Source organism: Aspergillus pseudodeflectus, assembly GCF_044049435.1.
Source record: "Aspergillus pseudodeflectus strain CBS 756.74 chromosome Unknown BJX68scaffold_5, whole genome shotgun sequence".
Lineage (NCBI taxonomy): Eukaryota > Fungi > Ascomycota > Eurotiomycetes > Eurotiales > Aspergillaceae > Aspergillus > Aspergillus pseudodeflectus.
In genome coordinates, this window is record NW_027263781.1 from 424,290 (window position 1) to 441,965 (window position 17,676).

At 51.4% G+C, this 17,676-nt stretch overlaps 9 protein-coding genes across 9 annotated transcripts; 2 read left to right on the plus strand and 7 right to left on the minus strand.

Annotated features, from left to right (window-relative positions):
• Window positions 1-540: 540 nt before the first annotated feature.
• On the minus strand, window positions 541-3,579 carry BJX68DRAFT_228164 (J domain-containing protein). The gene is made up of 6 exons (XM_071038812.1): window positions 3,305-3,579; window positions 3,159-3,243; window positions 2,871-3,097; window positions 2,160-2,817; window positions 1,180-2,109; window positions 541-1,128 (listed from the first exon to the last, which is right to left on the minus strand). Exons 1-6 carry the CDS (start codon window positions 3,332-3,334, stop codon window positions 977-979), a joined length of 2,082 nt encoding a protein of 693 aa, XP_070903385.1. The 5' UTR covers window positions 3,335-3,579; the 3' UTR covers window positions 541-976.
• Window positions 3,580-3,645: 66 nt separating this feature from the next.
• BJX68DRAFT_162914 (HSP20-like chaperone) lies at window positions 3,646-5,025 on the minus strand. The gene is made up of 2 exons (XM_071036898.1): window positions 4,146-5,025; window positions 3,646-4,096 (listed from the first exon to the last, which is right to left on the minus strand). The coding sequence occupies exons 1-2, from the start codon at window positions 4,817-4,819 to the stop codon at window positions 3,784-3,786; spliced, it is 987 nt and encodes a 328-aa protein (XP_070903386.1). The 5' UTR covers window positions 4,820-5,025; the 3' UTR covers window positions 3,646-3,783.
• Window position 5,026: 1 nt separating this feature from the next.
• BJX68DRAFT_162972 (glutaredoxin family protein) lies at window positions 5,027-5,585 on the plus strand. Its single transcript, XM_071036899.1, has one exon. The coding sequence runs from the start codon at window positions 5,154-5,156 to the stop codon at window positions 5,463-5,465; it is 312 nt and encodes a 103-aa protein (XP_070903387.1). The 5' UTR covers window positions 5,027-5,153; the 3' UTR covers window positions 5,466-5,585.
• Window positions 5,585-7,694, minus strand: BJX68DRAFT_278227 (uncharacterized protein; the record flags this gene model as incomplete). Its single annotated transcript, XM_071048488.1, has 3 exons — window positions 5,585-6,992; window positions 7,089-7,426; window positions 7,497-7,694. The coding sequence occupies 3 exons, from the start codon at window positions 7,692-7,694 to the stop codon at window positions 5,705-5,707; spliced, it is 1,824 nt and encodes a 607-aa protein (XP_070903388.1). The 3' UTR covers window positions 5,585-5,704.
• Window positions 7,695-9,628: 1,934 nt separating this feature from the next.
• On the minus strand, window positions 9,629-10,461 carry BJX68DRAFT_228171 (uncharacterized protein). Its single transcript, XM_071038813.1, has 3 exons — window positions 10,445-10,461; window positions 9,866-10,388; window positions 9,629-9,774 (listed from the first exon to the last, which is right to left on the minus strand). The coding sequence occupies exons 2-3, from the start codon at window positions 10,164-10,166 to the stop codon at window positions 9,686-9,688; spliced, it is 390 nt and encodes a 129-aa protein (XP_070903389.1). The 5' UTR covers window positions 10,167-10,388; window positions 10,445-10,461; the 3' UTR covers window positions 9,629-9,685.
• Window positions 10,462-11,275: 814 nt separating this feature from the next.
• On the minus strand, window positions 11,276-12,291 carry BJX68DRAFT_162997 (uncharacterized protein). Its single transcript, XM_071036900.1, has 2 exons — window positions 12,093-12,291; window positions 11,276-12,024 (listed from the first exon to the last, which is right to left on the minus strand). The coding sequence occupies exon 2, from the start codon at window positions 12,012-12,014 to the stop codon at window positions 11,358-11,360; it is 657 nt and encodes a 218-aa protein (XP_070903390.1). The 5' UTR covers window positions 12,015-12,024; window positions 12,093-12,291; the 3' UTR covers window positions 11,276-11,357.
• On the minus strand, window positions 12,279-13,854 carry BJX68DRAFT_163009 (FYVE zinc finger domain-containing protein). The gene is made up of 2 exons (XM_071036902.1): window positions 13,672-13,854; window positions 12,279-13,616 (listed from the first exon to the last, which is right to left on the minus strand). Exon 2 carries the CDS (start codon window positions 13,367-13,369, stop codon window positions 12,476-12,478), a length of 894 nt encoding a protein of 297 aa, XP_070903391.1. The 5' UTR covers window positions 13,370-13,616; window positions 13,672-13,854; the 3' UTR covers window positions 12,279-12,475.
• On the minus strand, window positions 13,345-14,749 carry BJX68DRAFT_163001 (uncharacterized protein). Its single transcript, XM_071036901.1, has 2 exons — window positions 13,672-14,749; window positions 13,345-13,616 (listed from the first exon to the last, which is right to left on the minus strand). The coding sequence occupies exons 1-2, from the start codon at window positions 14,676-14,678 to the stop codon at window positions 13,475-13,477; spliced, it is 1,149 nt and encodes a 382-aa protein (XP_070903392.1). The 5' UTR covers window positions 14,679-14,749; the 3' UTR covers window positions 13,345-13,474.
• A 173-nt stretch (window positions 14,750-14,922) lies between these two features.
• On the plus strand, window positions 14,923-17,633 carry BJX68DRAFT_252860 (5'-methylthioadenosine/S-adenosylhomocysteine nucleosidase family protein; the record flags this gene model as incomplete). Its single annotated transcript, XM_071042622.1, has 8 exons — window positions 14,923-14,934; window positions 14,965-15,129; window positions 15,195-15,290; window positions 15,320-15,637; window positions 15,711-16,502; window positions 16,539-16,550; window positions 16,595-16,990; window positions 17,052-17,633. 8 exons carry the CDS (start codon window positions 14,923-14,925, stop codon window positions 17,631-17,633), a joined length of 2,373 nt encoding a protein of 790 aa, XP_070903393.1.
• Between the last annotated feature and the right edge of the window lie 43 nt (window positions 17,634-17,676).

A 17,676-nucleotide genomic window follows, 5' to 3' on the forward strand; every position in this document is an offset into this window, starting at 1 on the left:
AGCAAGCACCCAAACCACCTGTGACCCTTGCAAGATTCTCTTTAGGGGGGTAGGCCTCTCTGCGCCTTCACGGTCTACCGATCAGGCCCACTATCGCACACTGTTGGCTCGCTCACTACAGAGGACTCACACTTCCAGTCAGAGACTTGTCCTGGATCCCCAAAAAAAGAAAAGGAAACAAAAGGAAGAAAGTAATCTACCGGAGTGGGAGATAAAATAGGCAGTGCGAACGGAACCGGAAGGTTAGAATCCTGGGACGTTCCTCCCATCCATGCTGCTGAGTGAGAGATATAGGAAGGAGCGACACGGTCCGAGGTCAGGACAGGCAGGTGCGAACCATGTCTCTTGCGTACGTATGGCAGGTGCGGTAGGTCGGTTGTTCCTTCCTTTGAATCAACATGTTTTGATAGGACAGGGTCTTCCAATGTCACGGAGACTTATGGGCTTTTTTCTATAGGTGAGGGATGCGCTTTTGAAGGGGATTTGCCTGGGAGTATGGAGTAGTCATTCTCTCTTTGCTTCGACGGAGGGCTTGGGATTGGTACTATCATAGTTGCTTTTTGATACCTGGGATAATGATTTCTACTCTTTAGAAAAACCGGAAGAGTCGAAAAGAACACAATCCTATTGACCACTGTTCGAATGAATAAGAACATATCGGGAAAAAAAGAAGCTCAGTTCATGGATAATACATCGGTATAATAAACGGGATAAAGTAAGTAGTATCATAGAAAAAAGCGAAATTGTAATGCATGCACGTAAATAAGACCCATCCAGAAGAATGGTGGTATTGTGTGGCAAGCGAGAAGATCATGATGGAGGCGGATGTCAGTACTCCCAGCAATGCCCGAGCCTTGCGAGTCCCGTAGTCATGTATGATTGATTGATTGAAATTCTTGAAGATAAACAGATCATTTCTTTCTTTCTTTCTCCTTTTCTTTTCTTCGAGCTGATGCGAAACACGAAATCAGGACAGCTAGTCGTCAACGTCGGTTTCGGTATTGGTATCGCTGGTGTCTCCCTCGTCGCCTTCGGTATCGCTCTCCTCGTCACTGGACACTGCGGCCTTCTTGGCCTTCTTGGGTGGTTGGCCGGTCTTGAGGGCTTGCATTTGGCCGGCTATTGAGTCTGTGGTTTTGTTAGCTGTGTTCTTTCGTACATGATCTGTGGGAGACTCACCCTCATCGGGCTCACTGATATCATCCTCTTCCTCCAGAGCAGCCGCCTTGGCCGGGTCATCGATGTGCAGGTTGATGTCGAGCTTCGCATCAAGCCCCAAGTAGCTATCGCAGACCATGTGCATGACGAAGGGGAAGTCTCCGACCTGGGGCGGAGCCTGGAACTGCATCTTCAGTGTTTGGACATTGTACGTGGGCTTGCCGGATTCGTCGAAGAGCGGCTTGTCAAAGGTCGTGAAGGTGAATGGTGGAACGGCAATCTTGCCCTGCTTGGCGTCGGCGAGGAAGATGTTCCACCGCGGGGAGTGGTCGCGGGCGAGATAGGGGGCGTGTGCGAGAGGCGGTTGGATCGTGCTGGCTTTGTTTTGGCCGTCGGCGAACTTGACAGAGCGGTTTCTTGAGGGGCCGCGGCCCATAAGCGCATCGAGGTCGCCCTCCTCTGGGTCAATGTCTTCGAGATCGGCGGGGTTGACTTCGGGGACGTTGGTGGAGCCAGGTGGGATGAAGCGGGCCTTGACGACGAGCTGGACGAGACTGCTGGGTGTGATAACCTTTTCGCCCATGACCTTAAAGAAGGCCTTGGAGATCTGGAGAACGGGTAGTTGCTTGGCGACGGAGATGGCGGCGGAGTACTGCTGTTCTGACAGGAGGCCAGCGCCGACGGTGAGAGCGCGGCGTTTATCCTCGGGCATCTTCATGAACTTTTGAACGGTGATATGGTGTTTGACATCTGCGCCTTCGATGGATTCAACAGCTTCATTGGTAAAGTGCGGGAGTTGAAGAAGAGGAGATGAGCCAGGCGCGACAGCTTGGATGAGACTTTGGGAGACGCGGAATGACCCTAGAACAGGGCGTAGGTTGCCGAAAGCTAGGGCAATAGCAGTGAACGATTCGTTGAGTGAGAGAGCAATGGGTGCAACTTCGTACTTTTCTATAGCCAAGTTAGTGCTGATATTTCGATTCGCGCTCCGCGCCACGTACCTCCATCGAGAGTAGAGTCTTCCAGTTCAACTCGACCCAGGTAAGCCCACAACAGGGCCAGTGCCTTTCTCCTGCTCAAGTCATCAAGACCCTTGATCGCCTCCCGATCTTGCTCAGAGAGGAACTTGGCGTCGTCAGCCAGTACCTTCTTCTCGAGCTTCGCCAATCCAGATTCTGCGTGTTGAGGTGGGATAACCTCCTTGAATTCCTCGCCAGACGAAATAGCATTGACGATCCCACCATCAGTGATATCCTCCTTGTACTCGCGGAAGATGTTGCCCGCGGTAGCGACATAGACCTTCTCCTTGGTATACCGTTGAGAGCCGTACCACCACTTTCCGACAATGTATGGTAGCAGCACGCCAAGCAGGGCTCCATAAACCAGCAGCACGTATTTTCCATTTCCTTCCGTCACGATGAATTGGGGAAGAGCAATGCCGATGCTGAAGCTCTGCTTGCCATCGGGATGGCCGTACTGGAGGTAGTTGTTGCGGACTTCCTCGTCAGTCAGGGCTTTGTAGGCTTTGGTCAGTTCCACGAAGCGGTCATTGAGCGTCTCGATAGTCTCGTTCTTTGCGGGGTCGGGGCGGATTTTGTCGGGGTGGTAGATGAGGGAAAGACGTTTGTAGTGCTTGGAAATGGCTTTTTCGTTGGCGCTCTTGGATCTTGTTAGCAGTGCGGATGCAGAGGGAGAGAGAAGAGAGAGCCCACCCTTGACACGCCTAGAATCTCATAAGGGTCCCAGATTTTTGGTGTTAACCGTGCGGTGACAATAATCAAGTATACCATGTATGCGATAACGGCGTAACCCAGAATCACGGTGACTATGCGCTTGATGCGGCGCTCCTTGCGGAGACGTTTCCGCTTCTGAGCTTCGATGAGGTCCTCATGCTGGGGTTTGAAATCGGAGCGTATCCGAGGAGCGGTGTTTTCGAGTTCTGTAATTATCCGAGACTGTTAGAAAGGACGCAAAGTATTTCGAAAGAAGCTGAGTTGTACCTTTGGAGGGTTTGAGGAGGTTGTATGTCAGAGGTAGCGTGACGAGACCGGTCAAGGTTATGATGAAGTACGGGAAGAATTGGCCCTGCAAAGACGCATTAGATATTCGCTCGCAAAGTATATGCTAGACAAGAAGTCATCCGCACCTGTTCATCGTATGTGTACTCTGTAGACATGATGAAGCGATTTCAGTGGACACACTGCCCGCAGTGGGCGAGATTTATACAGACTAGAGGAACCGCCTCTAGTGTATATTTGGCGGTAGCGGTGTGCTAGAAATCAACTGGCGTTCAGAAAAAAAGGTAGTCAAGGGGTCTAAGGGAGAAAGGAAGAGTGAGTGGCCAGCATCTCCGTGAATCTATCGAGTGCCGACTGAGTGGCTCCTTTGAATGTGATCGACCGTGTCCTTTACGGGGTGCTGCTGCCACACCGCCTTCTGCTTACGATAAGGCTACAAGGCCACTTCTTCAGGGTCCCGATTCTAGTCTTATCTCCAGCTTATCTTCATAAAAGTCATAATATATTATTGCAAAGCAACGATTTAAAAACTGCACTCTTTCCAGGGTGCGTGCTTTTGAGCCTGCTATGTACCCTACTCGATACCGAAGTCGAGGATCCGTCCATCTCACGCCCTAGCTGCACTGCCAATTTGAATCCGCTCTCCTGACCACGGATCATCCTTGCGCAGCACTGGCCAGCTTGTGCCATCTCCCTTGATCAGCGTCAACTCCAGCTTCGTTCCCAATACGCGGAACTTGGACTTCTCAGGGTCAATGGGAGCAAACAGCTCGTAGCTATCCTTGTACCGCTTGTTGTCCGTAGTCGGGAGGTCGAGGGTGATGGCCGTAGAGGTGAACTCGACCGTGGCCTTTTCCTTGTCGATCTTCTTCAAGTACAGCGAGACGTTGACCGAAGACGCCGTTTGGTAGAAGTCATTCCTGCAGCCTGTTAGTCTGGTCCGATGGACTGAGAAAGCTCAATACTTGCCTGACTGTCTCGACCTTTTCCTCTCCGGCCGGCTTGCCCTTTCCTACGAAGAGATGTTTCTTCTTATCCGTGCAACCTTCAATCTTCAGGAATTCATCGAACTCGAGAACCTTCCTCTTGCAGCATGACCATCCCTTGCTCCCCTCGTGGAACACAGGCTGTCCCGGATGGTAGACACACTTTTCCTCCTCTCGCGATACATCCGGGTTGTACGAAGCATTGCAGCCTCTCCGACGGCAGGTAGCGTTAGGCGGGATAGCAAGCGATGGGTCATCCGACTCCGGCTCCTCGGGTACAGGCGTGGGCGCATTCGAAGGAGGCGGAATAGCAGGGGAATGTGTAGGAATAGGAACCGCAGCAGGAGGAGCAGCGGCGGGGGCAGCGGGAGCGGGAGCCGAAGGCGCGGCAGCGTCGTCATCCTTCTTCGCCGGAGCAGGCGTATCATCTACCGTCGAGTGTTTCCCAGTCGTGCATGGCGGGATCTCCATAAACTCCTCGAAGGTAAGGACGCGGGGCTTGCAGCAGTTCCAGCCTAAGATCAGACGAGGCAAAAGGTTAGCGGGGATGTCAGAACCGACACTAACTCGGAGGGTACTTGCGAATGACGTGGATCCCCAGAAAATGGCCAAAACGAGCCCATTGCGAGAGCAGCTACTTACCTTTTTGTCCTTCATGGAATACCGGCGGGCCTGGATGATACACGCACGGCTCCTCGGGGTCAGTGAAGACCTTCCCACAGCCTTTGTGGACGCACTTGGAGGCCATCGTGAGCGGAGATTAAGCAGATTGTGCAGGTCAATTATAAATCGTTCGTAAGCTGCTCCTCGACCGAGAAAAGAGACGGAGGGAGACCGTGGTGGGGGAGGAGGGGGTCTTTGTTCAGAAGCTGCTGATTGTCAGAGCCCGAAGCGGTTTAGTCTGGGGAAGCTCGAAGGTTCCATCAGCTCGGGTCAACTCGCTCCCTTACAACATTCCTTGCTTTTCGGTTCGTCACCATCACTATTCCTTATGTTTCCAACTGCCCGTCTTCTCCAGGCCGCTCGGGTGACATTCTTCACTCGCGCTGGCTGCGGGCTTTGTGATACCGCCAAAAACACCGTGGCCCAGCTGCAGAAGCGGCGGCCTTTCGACTACGCCGAGGTAGACATAATGGTTCCTGGCAACAAAGAATGGAAGGACGTTTACGAGTTCGACGTCCCTGTTCTACATGTACAGTCTGCCAATACGGCTGGGGAATTGTCCGACCCGAAAAAGCTTTTTCATCGATTTACAGAAAAGGAGGTGGAATCTCTCGTTGACGACGCGGAAAAGGCGCAATAATCCAACTTGACATGAAACAATTGAGTTACAAACTGTCATCAATCATAATCAACCTTTTCCCGACTCACGGCAATAGCTCTAGAGCTCATCTTTCGGCTTCGTCTCAGGCGCATCCGGAACGGACGAGGGAGGACCAGCTTTTGCTGCGGCCGAAATCTATATCAGATGATCAGCTACCGCTCTCAATAGAGTCCTCTGAGGTCCAGATTCATCTGGGCTGAACAATTGCGCAAGATAGATCAAACCTTAATATCAGGATAGCAGCTATATTTCTCATCCGTCTCATCCCATCCAACTCCATTCCAAACAGTGAGCAGATTCGTTGGATCAACCTCTCGCTTGATCCGAAGCAGTCTCGCGTAGTTATCGTCTCCCCAGAAAGAACGGATAGGATCCGGCTCAAACGCATCTGCTTCGTTCTGATATGCCCCTCCACCGGGCGTGATATTCCGCAGTGGATTCATGAGGTCGTGCGTGGTCTGCCAGATCTCTTCAACAACATCCGGATCAGTAATCGTGCCGTCAAACTGCCGTGTAAAAATGACGTGCCACAGCCCGTTGCGCCAGGCAGGGGTTATAGAAGAGGCGCCGGGGCCGCCGGGCTGGTCTGACTCTGGCATTGTTCGAGAGTACAGGCGAGGTGTCACGGCGTACATCATCAGCCCGGATGATGCGGGCACATCCTGACCCTGTGCCGTGGTTAGAATATCATGCAAAGCGGTCGAGAGCTGCTTCTGGTTCTCTTCTCCGAGGAACGAATCCTTAGGAACCAGACGCGTCGAGAAAGCCAACGCCGAGCTTGGGAAAACGAGGCTTTCTTCGCGTGCGATGATGGCTCGCAGGATGTTATAGTAGTCACCAGTGATGACGGTAGCATTGCCCAGTGTCCCCGACTCGACAGCTCTATTCGCGAGATCGATCAGCGGCTGCATCGAAGCCCGGGCCTCAGCGAGATCCAGCAACGTAGTGCCCATGGCAACAGTAGACGCGCCGCCGACTGCAGCAGGCAGGATATACCCACCCCACCCCTCATCCGCCCATTTCTCAGTATTCGCAACAACAATCTCAAGAAACTCCTCGATAACATCCTCACTAAGTCCGGCAATCGACACCCGAGCGAACTGCATCGCCCTCTTCGGATGAACCAGGAAACTCGCCTCAGTCACAACTGCAAACGTCCCACCACCACCTCCACGAAGCGCAAAGAACAGATCCTGGTTCTGGCACCGGTTCGCCGTGATATACGTTACGTTAGGGAGAACAGCCCTGATCTGCTGCACGTTATCGACTCCCATTCCGAGCTCGTTCGAGAGCATACTATGTCCTCCGCCAGCGAGCCAACCACCTGCCATCCCGACACTGGGCGATGTACCCCCGACAACGCGGTAGCCGTGGTTATTTGCGAACTCGTACACCTCGCCAAACTGCTGGCCCGCGCCGATGGTGATTACGTCTCCGACGGACTCGGAGCATGCATCGGGGATATAACCTTTCGTCAATTCAATCGGTGGCTGGATATTATGCGTCCTTACAAAGCCAAATGAGCATCAGCGTGAGCATCGACACCACAAAAACCCAACCAAGCAAACAGATCACGGCAGGAGAGAGATATCAACCACATACCAAAGCGCAAACGAACCAGCCCCCGAGCTCCTTCCTACATAATCATGCCCCGAATTCTTAACAACAAACCTCAAATTTCTCTCGCGCGCAAAGTTAACAGCCCTTTGCACATCCTCCACATTCCTCGCATCGACATACAGCTCGGGAACACTCCCCTGCGCACAAGACCTTGCCACCGGCGTCACCAAGTCCGGAACACTCATTGACAAAGCGCAGTTGTCGCCTGTGGCCTGGCATCCGGCCCAGTTCGACTCGGTATACCCACCGAAGTGTGAGGAGATGAAGAATTGGTCGTGTCGGGATTCTTGGAGGGTCGTGCAGGTGGTGGAGTCGGGGATCTGGAGACTATATGATCAACGGGGGTCGAACTAGGCTGTCGATATCGTGGAGTTAGTTGGGGGTCCTTACCTGGCTCTCCCCATTATACACGCTATAACAAGGCGCGAATATCGGGACCCCCTCGTGGAGTCGTCCATGGATGCTCGCGTTGAACGCATCCCAGTCTTGCTTACTCACGGAGGAAATCGATGCTCGTGGAGTGTAGGCAGAAACGCCGACGGCCAGAGGGCCGAGAGCCGCAGCCAGCGCTAATAAAGATAAAGCCATCCTCACATCCAATGGTTGTTCAATTGGTATTAACGAGGAACAGGAACTGCGATATGCGGAAGTCTTCTAGCTCGAAAGTGGCAAATGCGTCTTTCAAGTACTCCAGCGAGCTAGCTAGCTGAGATCGGAGCGTGTTCTCATTTCTTTTTCATCCCCTCATGATCTCACGAAGCTTGGGTTGGATTGGCTCATCGATGGACGTGTGTAACGTGCGTCATGTACATACATGCATATAGTGACGTGTCTTACTTTTGGTGGTGGTTCATGCATGGTGATGTTGAGCTCATAAAATGAATCTGCGTTGAGGTCCCAGACTCGCATTTTGTACGCACGTACCAAGCAAAAGCGAAGGAAGCGAGTCGCTGGGACTGTAGATGAGATGGAGCTTCTAAACGGACTCATACATTCGAGCAGTATTTTGAGTCAATGACTACGGAAAAAATGGAATCATCCAGCAGGCAGTAATAGACAGGAACCCGAACCCAGACCTTTCTGTGTGAATAAGATCCACAACATGGAACCCATGCACCCACCTGCTTATCCTTCGCTTCGCGCTTGTGGAGCGGGGAGGGGTTCGCTGTGCGCTTGATGCTGGTGGTTGGACCCTATCGGAGTTCGGAGTATTTCCATATGCCAGCTTTGATTGGCTTTGGCTGTATATGTTTTATATGCCACAGGCTCTTCCTTCATGTGAATTCGAGGTTTGGACTGCGGAGAACATCCATGTATTCTTGACGTCGATTAAAGATGGTGTGACCTAGAAAAGTCGAGTATGTTTCGTTACGGGTCTCGGAATTTATTCAGACTACAAGAGCTAGGTATAAAGTATTCTAGGTATATAGTTCATGATATCTTTTGAGAGATTAGAGGAGTATGTGGTTGGGAGCGCCAGTGTATGAGGGATGACAAGTGAGTACGCTACTGTGCTGTTTAATTTAATTTAGGGCTAGGAAGAGACTATTCTTCCTTTCATACCTCTCAGCCTCAGTTCCTAGCCTGAGAATATACTAATTTCTCCCGGTCCGCAAGAACAAATATCTTAGCCCTGCCAGAGTTCTCAGGAATTACCCCATGCACCTCACCCTCACAGTGTTATTCGGCCCAATCTCCCCAGCAGTGCCATAGAGAACAGCCGTTGAATCTCGCCGTCTTAACCCCCCCTCCTTTGATTCATTAGACATACCTTGCTCTACAGAACGAAAAAGGAAGCCGTGTGGTTGCCAACGGTCAGCGTGGTAAATGTAGAAGAATTGTAGGGCTCGGGGCAACGATAGCAAGACGGACCCCATGAGCCGCGCAGGCAAGCGGCTCCGGGAGGAAGAGATTTATCACCATCCCGATCGACAGGGGCGTGCGGTTGATATGCGCTAATAGATGTCGCACGACATCTATAGTCTTAGAGTCGTCCTCCTTGATCTGGGGATCTGGAGACCCTTGACGTGGTATAGTGCCGGCCTTCGAGATGCGGGCCCAGGACGTCGGAGGGAGTTTCTGTCTTTGGCCGAGGACACTGCGGCTTCGATGGGCGATGGGTATCGAGGGCTTGCGAAAAGGCGTCTGGAGTGGTAACGAGCAGGGTGGGGTGCATGGTCTGCGATGCATGTACTGGAAGACTAGGAAAAGCTGAGAGAGGCGATGGCCTAAGAAGTCCTTTCAGTGTGTTGGTCAAGAATGGAAAGAGTAACCAACAGCTGGAGCCCTCCAGCACTGGGGTGCCTGGGCAACCAGGCACACTTGCCTCATTTGAAAAAGTGGTCAAAGGTCGCACCTTCCTTACTCCTTCCAAAGGATAATCCAAATGTAGCCAACTGAAAAGATCAACTATGAAGTCCCTGCCATTGATCTTGAAGTCCGACCCTAGGTATGAATAAGTGAAATCTTAACACAATAACGCTCTCAAAGTAAAGAGAAATGCCATCCATGATGTCAATAGAGCCCAGCCCGCCCATGAGACCAACGCCAACCGCTAGAAAACCACATGCAAAACACCATCAGACAGTAGAAAACCGACTAGTGTCGTTCGACTGCGAAACAATTGCTTGTATGTTCAAATAGACCGTGTCAACCCTGAGGGGCCGCGCTGTCAGAAGAATGAGCTTGATGCGCGTGCAGAGAGGACAGAATCCGAAAGGGGTCGATGTAAGTTGGGACGTCATGAGAGGTTAACATACCTGATCCGTGATATAATAACGGCACTGCGATATGATCCTCAGCGGGACGTATTACGTCAAAAGTACGATGTGGACGCTGAGACGGTCTTTGATGTCCATGATAACTAGGAGTAGTATCTGTGGTAGACCAATTTAAGTACCCAGCTTCGTTGTTGCGAGATAAAGCACAGTTACTCTCAACATCGGGCCGATTATATTGACGTCTCCGCCGAGTGCAACATTTGAAGACCGATATCCCGATTGGTACTGCTGCTATCGAGACAGCGACGATGCCGATGAGGGCTTCGGTGGAAATGGCCATGACATGTAGGGTAAACAGATGAGTATAAAGGGAGGACCGGACTGATGTTTTAGAGGGGCTCTAAAGCTTCAATTGATACTATGGTAGATTGTATAAGTAAGAAGTATGGCGACTGCGCATAATTAATAGTGCCAGGTGAAGCCTGATGAGGTCACAGTCCAGGAGGCTTAGAGAAGCACCTCCGGTCCTGACCATCCTGCATTAATACGAGGTGATACAAGACTAGCCGTAAACCATATTAGTGACCTTCAACCCATGTACGGAGTAAGCGCACTGACCTTGGATCAGCGTTGTCATCCCAGCAATCCTTCAGCGTGTATTCCCCAGCGCTCCACTGCAAGCAATCTCCAGCCCAATCGTAAGCAGAGCCAAGAATGAGGCAGTACTCCAGCTTCCACGAGTAGCACAGCCGACAGAGATTTACCTCATTGGATACTAGCGATAAGGCCCCGAAAGCCTAGTAACTAACTAGGAGACCCGAAATTCCACCTTGGATAAGTGGTTGATTGGCCTTGATTAGGGTCTGCTGGTCGCACGGCGCCTGTACGCAGGTTGTACACCAGAATTAGCGTGACTTGAACACTCCGCTACCCTCAAGCCACACCAGCAGATGCGAGGGTGTGCCGGAAGTCCGGGGCATCCATAGGGTGGGTTGGCCCCCCTCCGTGGGGAGAGTCTTCGCACCGAGTCTCGCCCGGTCCTCGGCGACGCTGAGACGCGGAAGTATCGAACACGGAGAGCACAGCCTCCCACGCTGGATTGCATTTGCCTCTTCCTTTTCCTTCTCGTTCTCCCCCGCCTTCTTCAGCAAGATTCCCTTCTAGGCCCCGACTGCTTTGGCTCCTGTTGGTTGAATGTGCTCTTAGCCCTGAGTTTGGTGGGAGCCTGCTCTGCTTCATACCCCGGCTGCTGCTTGCATGTGTGCACCGCACCAATTGGCCCTCGGCTGAGCCATCCGTCACCAGCCACATCTTACACCGAGGTAGGTAGGTGTGCTTATTGTAGTGAGAGTGGAATATGCTGACCATTCTCGACAATGCTAAAGCCTCACATATTCAAGGGATAGAAAAAGTACGCTTGAACAGGTTTGATATCGTTTGGTACCGCTCTGGTTCGCGTTCAAAAAGTATCCACTCCTCGGACAGCTCTGATCTTGAATATAGCTGGGACAGATTTGTAACACGAGAAATGTTATGTTCCCTCCTGTTCATGCACCATCCAGTTCCAGCATCGCTGAGAACCACTATCATACAACGCCCAAGAGCGCTGGACGATATAATAGGGGGCCCGAAGCCTAACTCCCCAAGCATGCTCCTCCAAATGCTCAAACGTACTTCCCACAATATCTCGATCCTCAGGAAGAAAAGCAACAAGTCCACCAAAGAAAAGCGGGATCACCACAAATAGCCCTAACCCATCCTCGTCCCTGACCTCTTCAACACCAGAGAGGATATTCCGCACCGCATCCTGGGCCTTCCATCCAAACACGTCGTCCGGATGGACGATGAGGTATGTCCAGAGGAAGATTGTGCCTTTGTATAGTCTGTAGAGAAGCAGGGTCTCTGGTGATGAACCCTCTTCTCCTTCTCCTTCTTCAGTCGAATCCGGATCCCAGGTATCGAGTTCGTGCCAAATCTGGACGGCTTGAGAGATTACGTTTGCCTTTGGGGTTGAGTCTTCCCCTGAGGCGTGGTGGAGGGTGTAGACTCTCTGAAGAAGATCGAATAGTTTCCCTCTTGGCTCTAGAGCTGAGACGTGAGTGTCTTCGGAGGAAGGAGGTGGTCGAGGTGGGGGCTCTCGTCCAGGGAGGATGTATGTGGTGAAGAAGTCGATGATGGCTGTGTTCATTGTTTGAGATCTGAGTGACTAAGGTTAGTATTCTGTTATACTTCTGCAAGACTCGTAGATGTATTGCTGGGCTCATACCTGACTCGTTTGATATGCTGTAGGCTGTTCCGCTGTGGTTGCTATGTTCCAGCACAGCAAGCCCTCGAATACCTAAGCCCACAAATCTTATAAGCGAAACTATCCATCATGTTGTGCACTATGGATCATAATATCCTGGCGCATAGCGCGGCTGACGAAAAATAGCCTCGACCCACATAAATGGTCTTTTAGGTAATACAGGACCTGAAACCTGGATCACCCTAGGCTAGAACCCTCCGCCTTCTATGAACATCAAGGCTCGAGCGCCACCCAGCCCTAATTTTGTGTGGAGAAACGTCCTAGCGCACGTGCCGGGAGTGGATTCCGGCTGGCACTTGTGGGGCCCCGACTTAGGCTAAGGCATGCCATTAGAAGAGGGGTGGTCAAGTTTTCCAGTCTATTTTCCGATCAGGGAGACGGAGACGACGCTTGAGTGACTCCCTGAAGTCCTTCCTGGAGGTTACTCGTTGTGGAGCAGGACTGAGGTCCAGCGAGGCTTCGGGATTTGTACGGTTCGCTTGGAAGTTGAACCCGTTTTGACATCGCTTGCAGACCCGTGTGTTTTCTGTGTCCGAGAGGCCATAGTCTTGCCCTGAAACTGTGGCTGTGCATTCCGAATCGAAAACGTTGCCGCAGATCCAACAATGGTACTTTCGGCGCCGATTGTTGAAGCTTTTCCCGCAATCGTTGCACTTGGATACGTCCTCCATTCGTACCCACGTGTCTGGATCCAAAGGGATGGCTTTCTTCTCCGAGTAGAGATATCTCCTGTTGGGATGCTCAAAATGATCAAATGCTAAGCTTTCGTTATCTGCCGCAGCCTTGTCATCGGTGAGGTCCGTCTGTGCGTTCAATATGCCTAACCAATCGCTCGTATTCGCCTGTTTTGATGTATTATTTGGGACAAGTTCGAGAGCATCTTCCGTCAACTGCTGCTGCTGAATATCCCTGGTCGAAGTGGGTTCTTCAGCGTCTGAACCTGAATTGATTTCCAACTTTGCATCCAAGAGGGACATATCAGACAAACTTGAGGAGAGCTCTGATTGAGCGCTGTCCACGTCAAAATATGGGTGCTGGCCAAAATAGGAGGTTCCCTCGTCTTCGTCGGTTTTCCCTGAGCCATCTCTCGTAGGCCAAGGTAACGACCTCAGCGATAACGAATGAATATGCTCAGCAATGTGATCGAGCAGAATATTCTGGTCCTCACTATCAAACGAGCAAAGTGGGCATGCCGGAATCTGGACGGGGACTTTGCGTTGCCATGCGGAGAGCAACATGGGTATCTGCTGCGGCTTAATTCCCCTGCTGTGCTCTTGCTGAAGGTGCGCGGTGAACCCGACTGGCTCTTTGAATGAGGCAGATATATTCTTCTGGGAGCATACCTAGCATACCCATTGCTCCGTACTTCCATGTGCTTTGTCCATATGGCTTGACCAGGATTCCTTGGTTACATAAAGTAACTCAGGCTCGGGGCATTCTTCAAGGATACATGTGTAAGGGGAAATATCTCTTGTCAGATGCTTCCTATGCAAACCAAGAAAGTTAGCTCGACTCGGTGTCTTAGAAAAGAAATTCTTACTTCCAATGGTTGCCACGGCCCATCGCTACAGGAAGAGACTGACAGCAACAGGGGCACGTGAATAGGGCTTGATCATCGTGAACAGCCGGAGGTTTTGGATAAGATATCCGAGTTGTTGTTACTGAAATGGCTGTCGTTGTAGATATTGCGGCTTGTTGCTTGGGTGGAATCACGATAGGCTCGTCCACCATCGTAGCTGTTGTTGTACTCCCGAGAATTGGTTCGCCGACTCCTGCACTGTAGGCCGACGTCGAGGCTTCTGAGCGTGGCACTGGCTTTACCAACGGTGCCATCGCAATTGGCGTAGGCTGTAAGGGTCTAAAATTGGCCCCCAATCTCCTCGCATGCTTCTGCGCATACATAAAGCGATTTCTCCGCCTCAAGTTCGCATCTATCAGTCGTTGTTGGATTGGATTCACTCGTGCCACACCCAGTTGCTTCCCAGACGAGTCTGAACCTCCGTGCTCATCAGGACGCACCAGAAGAAGGAACTCAAGGTGTTGACGCAAGGTGACGAGTTGAGAATCGTCCGGATTGAATGAGCTGTCTGCTTTCTGAAGCCGAGCCCGCGTTCCAGCCTTTCGTATGGCCACAGTGAGCCTTGTGAGCCGGTTTATATTGTCTTCAACATCCTTTCTGCTCGTAGTTTCTTTGCTAGATAGTCCCGCTGCGGTATACCCAACTTCGCCGGCTATCAAATGAGCGTCAGTCAACGAAGAAACTGTGAGTGCACGTACTTTACCCTGGCTTATACACTTCTGTACCAAGATCCTTAGCATCGACAAGAGATTTATCAGGATTGTATGTGCATCCAAGTTCTCTCGTAGTCGATAATCCAGAGAAGCTTTTCCGGTAGCAGAGGCACCAGCACTGGAAGCCCAAAGGTTGAAATCTGCGAGTCTGTTTTCAGGCCATTCCTGGTGCATCAGTCGTGGTGTTGTGATAGCCGTCCGGAATATATAACGGCATTCTGTAGCAGCGTCGAAAATTGTAGCAAACGCCGGCATATTATCTCTGCTTCCCGAAACAGCTCCCTGGCTTCAGAGCCACCAAGGACAATGTGATGAGCATTGATGGCTCAAACGATGGTGATTACGTGCCCCGCGGCACCTGTCGAAGGCAGGCGCTAAGATGTGCTCCACGTGACTCGATGAGGCTTCACAGCCTCACTGCACCCTCTTGCTTTTCCTCTTCGTGCTTCTCTTGACGGAGCCTATCACTATATGGGCGAGGGAGGGAGGACAATTGAAAATGGACGAAATTGTTGATCTTTGCTGGGATGCTTTTCCCTAGATCAGCAATCAAGCAACACGTCTCGGCCTCGACATGCAGGATAACCCATTTGCCCAATTGGGCGGCGAACTGTTTATCCTGACGCAACAAATCCAATTTGCAGACCAGAGGGAGATTCAACTGAAGGTGGTTAAGATTGCGGAGCTTCTCAACAAAGCCTGTTCTGTAAGTAAGTACTCGCTCAATCTACCTTACAGATGCACAGGGACTTACCAAGTGTCCGGTGGCAGATCTCAAAAGCCCAACATGAGGCCCTTGGTGCACTCCGGAGGATTTCCGAGTGCAAGGAATCGAGCACACCCACTGAGATTGTCCTAGCGAAGGATGTCAACGGAGCCTGCTACACTTCGTTCAGAATAATCCCGAATACCCTTCTCTCCTTCGATTGATCGCGGATTGCTTGCATGCAACGAACACTCCGGAGGAAGTGCCGGGTGGACACATTCTGAGTAAGGAGATACTGTACCCTGCACACGTCAACAATACTCTGTATACTCAGCTTAGAATGTATTCGACGTGCTCATGCACGACACAACACTTGGATTACGCGCGGCTGCGACTTGATCCTGAGCATGACCAACAGGACGCTCCAGATGTTTCATTTGACTTACTGTTTCTGAAAGGTCATACGCCATGCGAAGCTACCTGCCAGTCACGCTGGAAGGAGGCGAAGGTACTTGTTGCTAGGTATGAACAGCCTGAAAGTATCAGGATTGCGCTAACATTGTGCGCTTGCCCTCGTGTAGGCGAAACGAACTGACTCAGAAGAAACGGGTTTCATTCGCAGTCAAAAATTGGAGTCTTTCTTCGACCAAAAGCCGGTGGCCGTCAATGAAGAGCCTCGGAAGGTTGAACTCGGAGAGTTTTGCAAGCTCATTGGAAGTGAGAAGGGTGCCCTCATTCACTTCCACATCAAGGACAATGTCATGAAACTTGCCGACAGTGTTCCCGGTTCTCTCTGCCGGAGCTTCCTTCCTCAGTCCACATCTCTTTCGGCTTGGCTTGAGAAGACCGTACACCTCTCCAACAGGGTGAAGATAACACTGGCGTACACCATTGCGAGATCTGTCTGGCAGTACTATAGCTCGCATTGGATGACGCAGCCGTGGACGCACGAGAATATCCAAATCATGAAGCAGAATACTGGCGATGCCAATCACATCCGACCACATCCTTATTTCATCACCAAGCTCCATCATCGCAAAGGTCAGGTATTGGACTACTGCATTGCGGACGACCTATTCCACATGTACCCCAACATACTTTCCTTGGGCATGGTTCTCGTCGAGATTGCCACAAAGCAGGCGTTCAAACCCAAGACCTCGAACTATGCGTGGGACGAAACCACGATCAATGACTATTACGAATGGGCATGGACCACTGCAAACAGCAGTGATTTGAGAAACACGATAGGTGCGGCTTATCAGGCTGTAGTCAACAACTGTCTCGACGCTGAACTATTTAAAGGCAGCGCCTGTGACCTGTCTAAGCCCGACGATGGTCTCGAAAATAGACAAACTATTCTCTATGAGAAAATTGTACTGCCTTTGCGCGAGCTATACTACGCGTACAAGGACGACTGGGAAGTTTGGAAGTCTCCACGATGGAAACGCCTATTATTAAACCGCAGACGTATACCTCAAGTTCCAAACCAACCAGTCGTTCGCATTTCAGCATTGCCATCTTTTGTGCCTTACCTTTAGAAGCAGATGCTGTCAGTGAGCTTTTCGACGAGACATGGAACGAAGATGGCAAGCGTTTTGGTCGAGCCGCGGGAGACGACAATGCTTATACATTTGGCAACATCTTGCATCACAACGTCGTCCTAATTCATATGGCCGGCATGGGAAAAGCCGCCGCATCTCAGGCGGCTTCGAGCGTACGTTCGAGCTATCCGGAGATCAAACTGGCCCTTATCGTCGGGGTATGCGGGGGAGTGCCATCATACTCAGAAGGCAAGGAGGATCTTATCCTTGGGGATGTTGTCATCAGTGACGGAATCATGCAATACGATTTCGGCAGAAGGGTTCCCTGACGTCTTTCTGAGCAAGTCTGGACCAGAAGTCGTCTCCCGACCCGGACCTAAGCTGCGGGGGTTCTTGGCCAAATTGAAAGGGGTACGGAGGCGAGAACGCCTCGAGGCAAAACTCTTAGAAAATGTCGAGGGCTTGCAGAACACACTCGGATCTACGAGAGCCGGATACCCAGGGATTGACAAAGACGAACTATACCACGAGGCATATAGACACAAGCATCGCAATCCATCGTCATGCAAGACATGTGCGTATGAAGAGAAGGATGATTTGATGTGCGAGCAGGCCCGACTGTTGACTTGCCAGCAAGTTGGATGCCAGAAGAGCCGGCTGGTGCAGCGGAAACGACTGCTGGAGGCATCAGCAGATGGTGTCATTCCAAAGCCGCGAGTCCACTTCGGCTTCGTGGGGTCCGGAGATACTGTCATAAAATCAGGGCACCATCGTGATCTTACGGCAGCCCAGCATAATCTCATCGCGTTTGAGATGGAAGCATCCGGGATCTGGGATAATCTCCCCTGCCTCGTGATCAAAGGCGTGTGCGATTATGCCGACAGCCACAAGAACAAGCACTGGGAGCACTATGCTGCTGCCACAGCTGCGGCCTGCATGAAAGCTGTATTAGAGGAATGTTAGTTGCTTCAGCATTGGTTTGATCACAAGAGAGTGACTCGACTCA

What these genes read in the sequence shown, in the direction of transcription:
- BJX68DRAFT_228164 (XM_071038812.1), bottom strand. Translation starts at nt 3,334, where the DNA reads ATGTCTACAGAGTACACATACGATGAACAG. An exon ending in AGATTCTAGGCGTGTCAAGG is followed by an intron (nt 2,818 to 2,870) that starts GTGGGCTCTCTC and finishes ACAAGATCCAAG; the next exon opens with AGCGCCAACGAAAAAGCCAT. An exon ending in AGACTCTACTCTCGATGGAG is followed by an intron (nt 2,110 to 2,159) that starts GTACGTGGCGCG and finishes ACTTGGCTATAG; the next exon opens with AAAAGTACGAAGTTGCACCC.
- BJX68DRAFT_162914 (XM_071036898.1), bottom strand. Translation starts at nt 4,819, where the DNA reads ATGAAGGACAAAAAGGTAAGTAGCTGCTCTCGCAATGGGCTCGTTTTG. An exon ending in GAAAAGGTCGAGACAGTCAG is followed by an intron (nt 4,097 to 4,145) that starts GCAAGTATTGAG and finishes AACAGGCTGCAG; the next exon opens with GAATGACTTCTACCAAACGG.
- BJX68DRAFT_162972 (XM_071036899.1), top strand. Translation starts at nt 5,154, where the DNA reads ATGTTTCCAACTGCCCGTCTTCTCCAGGCCGCTCGGGTGACATTCTTC.
- BJX68DRAFT_228171 (XM_071038813.1), bottom strand. Translation starts at nt 10,166, where the DNA reads ATGGCCATTTCCACCGAAGCCCTCATCGGCATCGTCGCTGTCTCGATA. An exon ending in GTTATTATATCACGGATCAG is followed by an intron (nt 9,775 to 9,865) that starts GTATGTTAACCT and finishes TTCTTCTGACAG; the next exon opens with CGCGGCCCCTCAGGGTTGAC.
- BJX68DRAFT_162997 (XM_071036900.1), bottom strand. Translation starts at nt 12,014, where the DNA reads ATGAACACAGCCATCATCGACTTCTTCACCACATACATCCTCCCTGGA.
- BJX68DRAFT_163009 (XM_071036902.1), bottom strand. Translation starts at nt 13,369, where the DNA reads ATGTTGCTCTCCGCATGGCAACGCAAAGTCCCCGTCCAGATTCCGGCA.
- BJX68DRAFT_163001 (XM_071036901.1), bottom strand. Translation starts at nt 14,678, where the DNA reads ATGCCGGCGTTTGCTACAATTTTCGACGCTGCTACAGAATGCCGTTAT. An exon ending in GGCCGTGGCAACCATTGGAA is followed by an intron (nt 13,617 to 13,671) that starts GTAAGAATTTCT and finishes TGGTTTGCATAG; the next exon opens with GAAGCATCTGACAAGAGATA.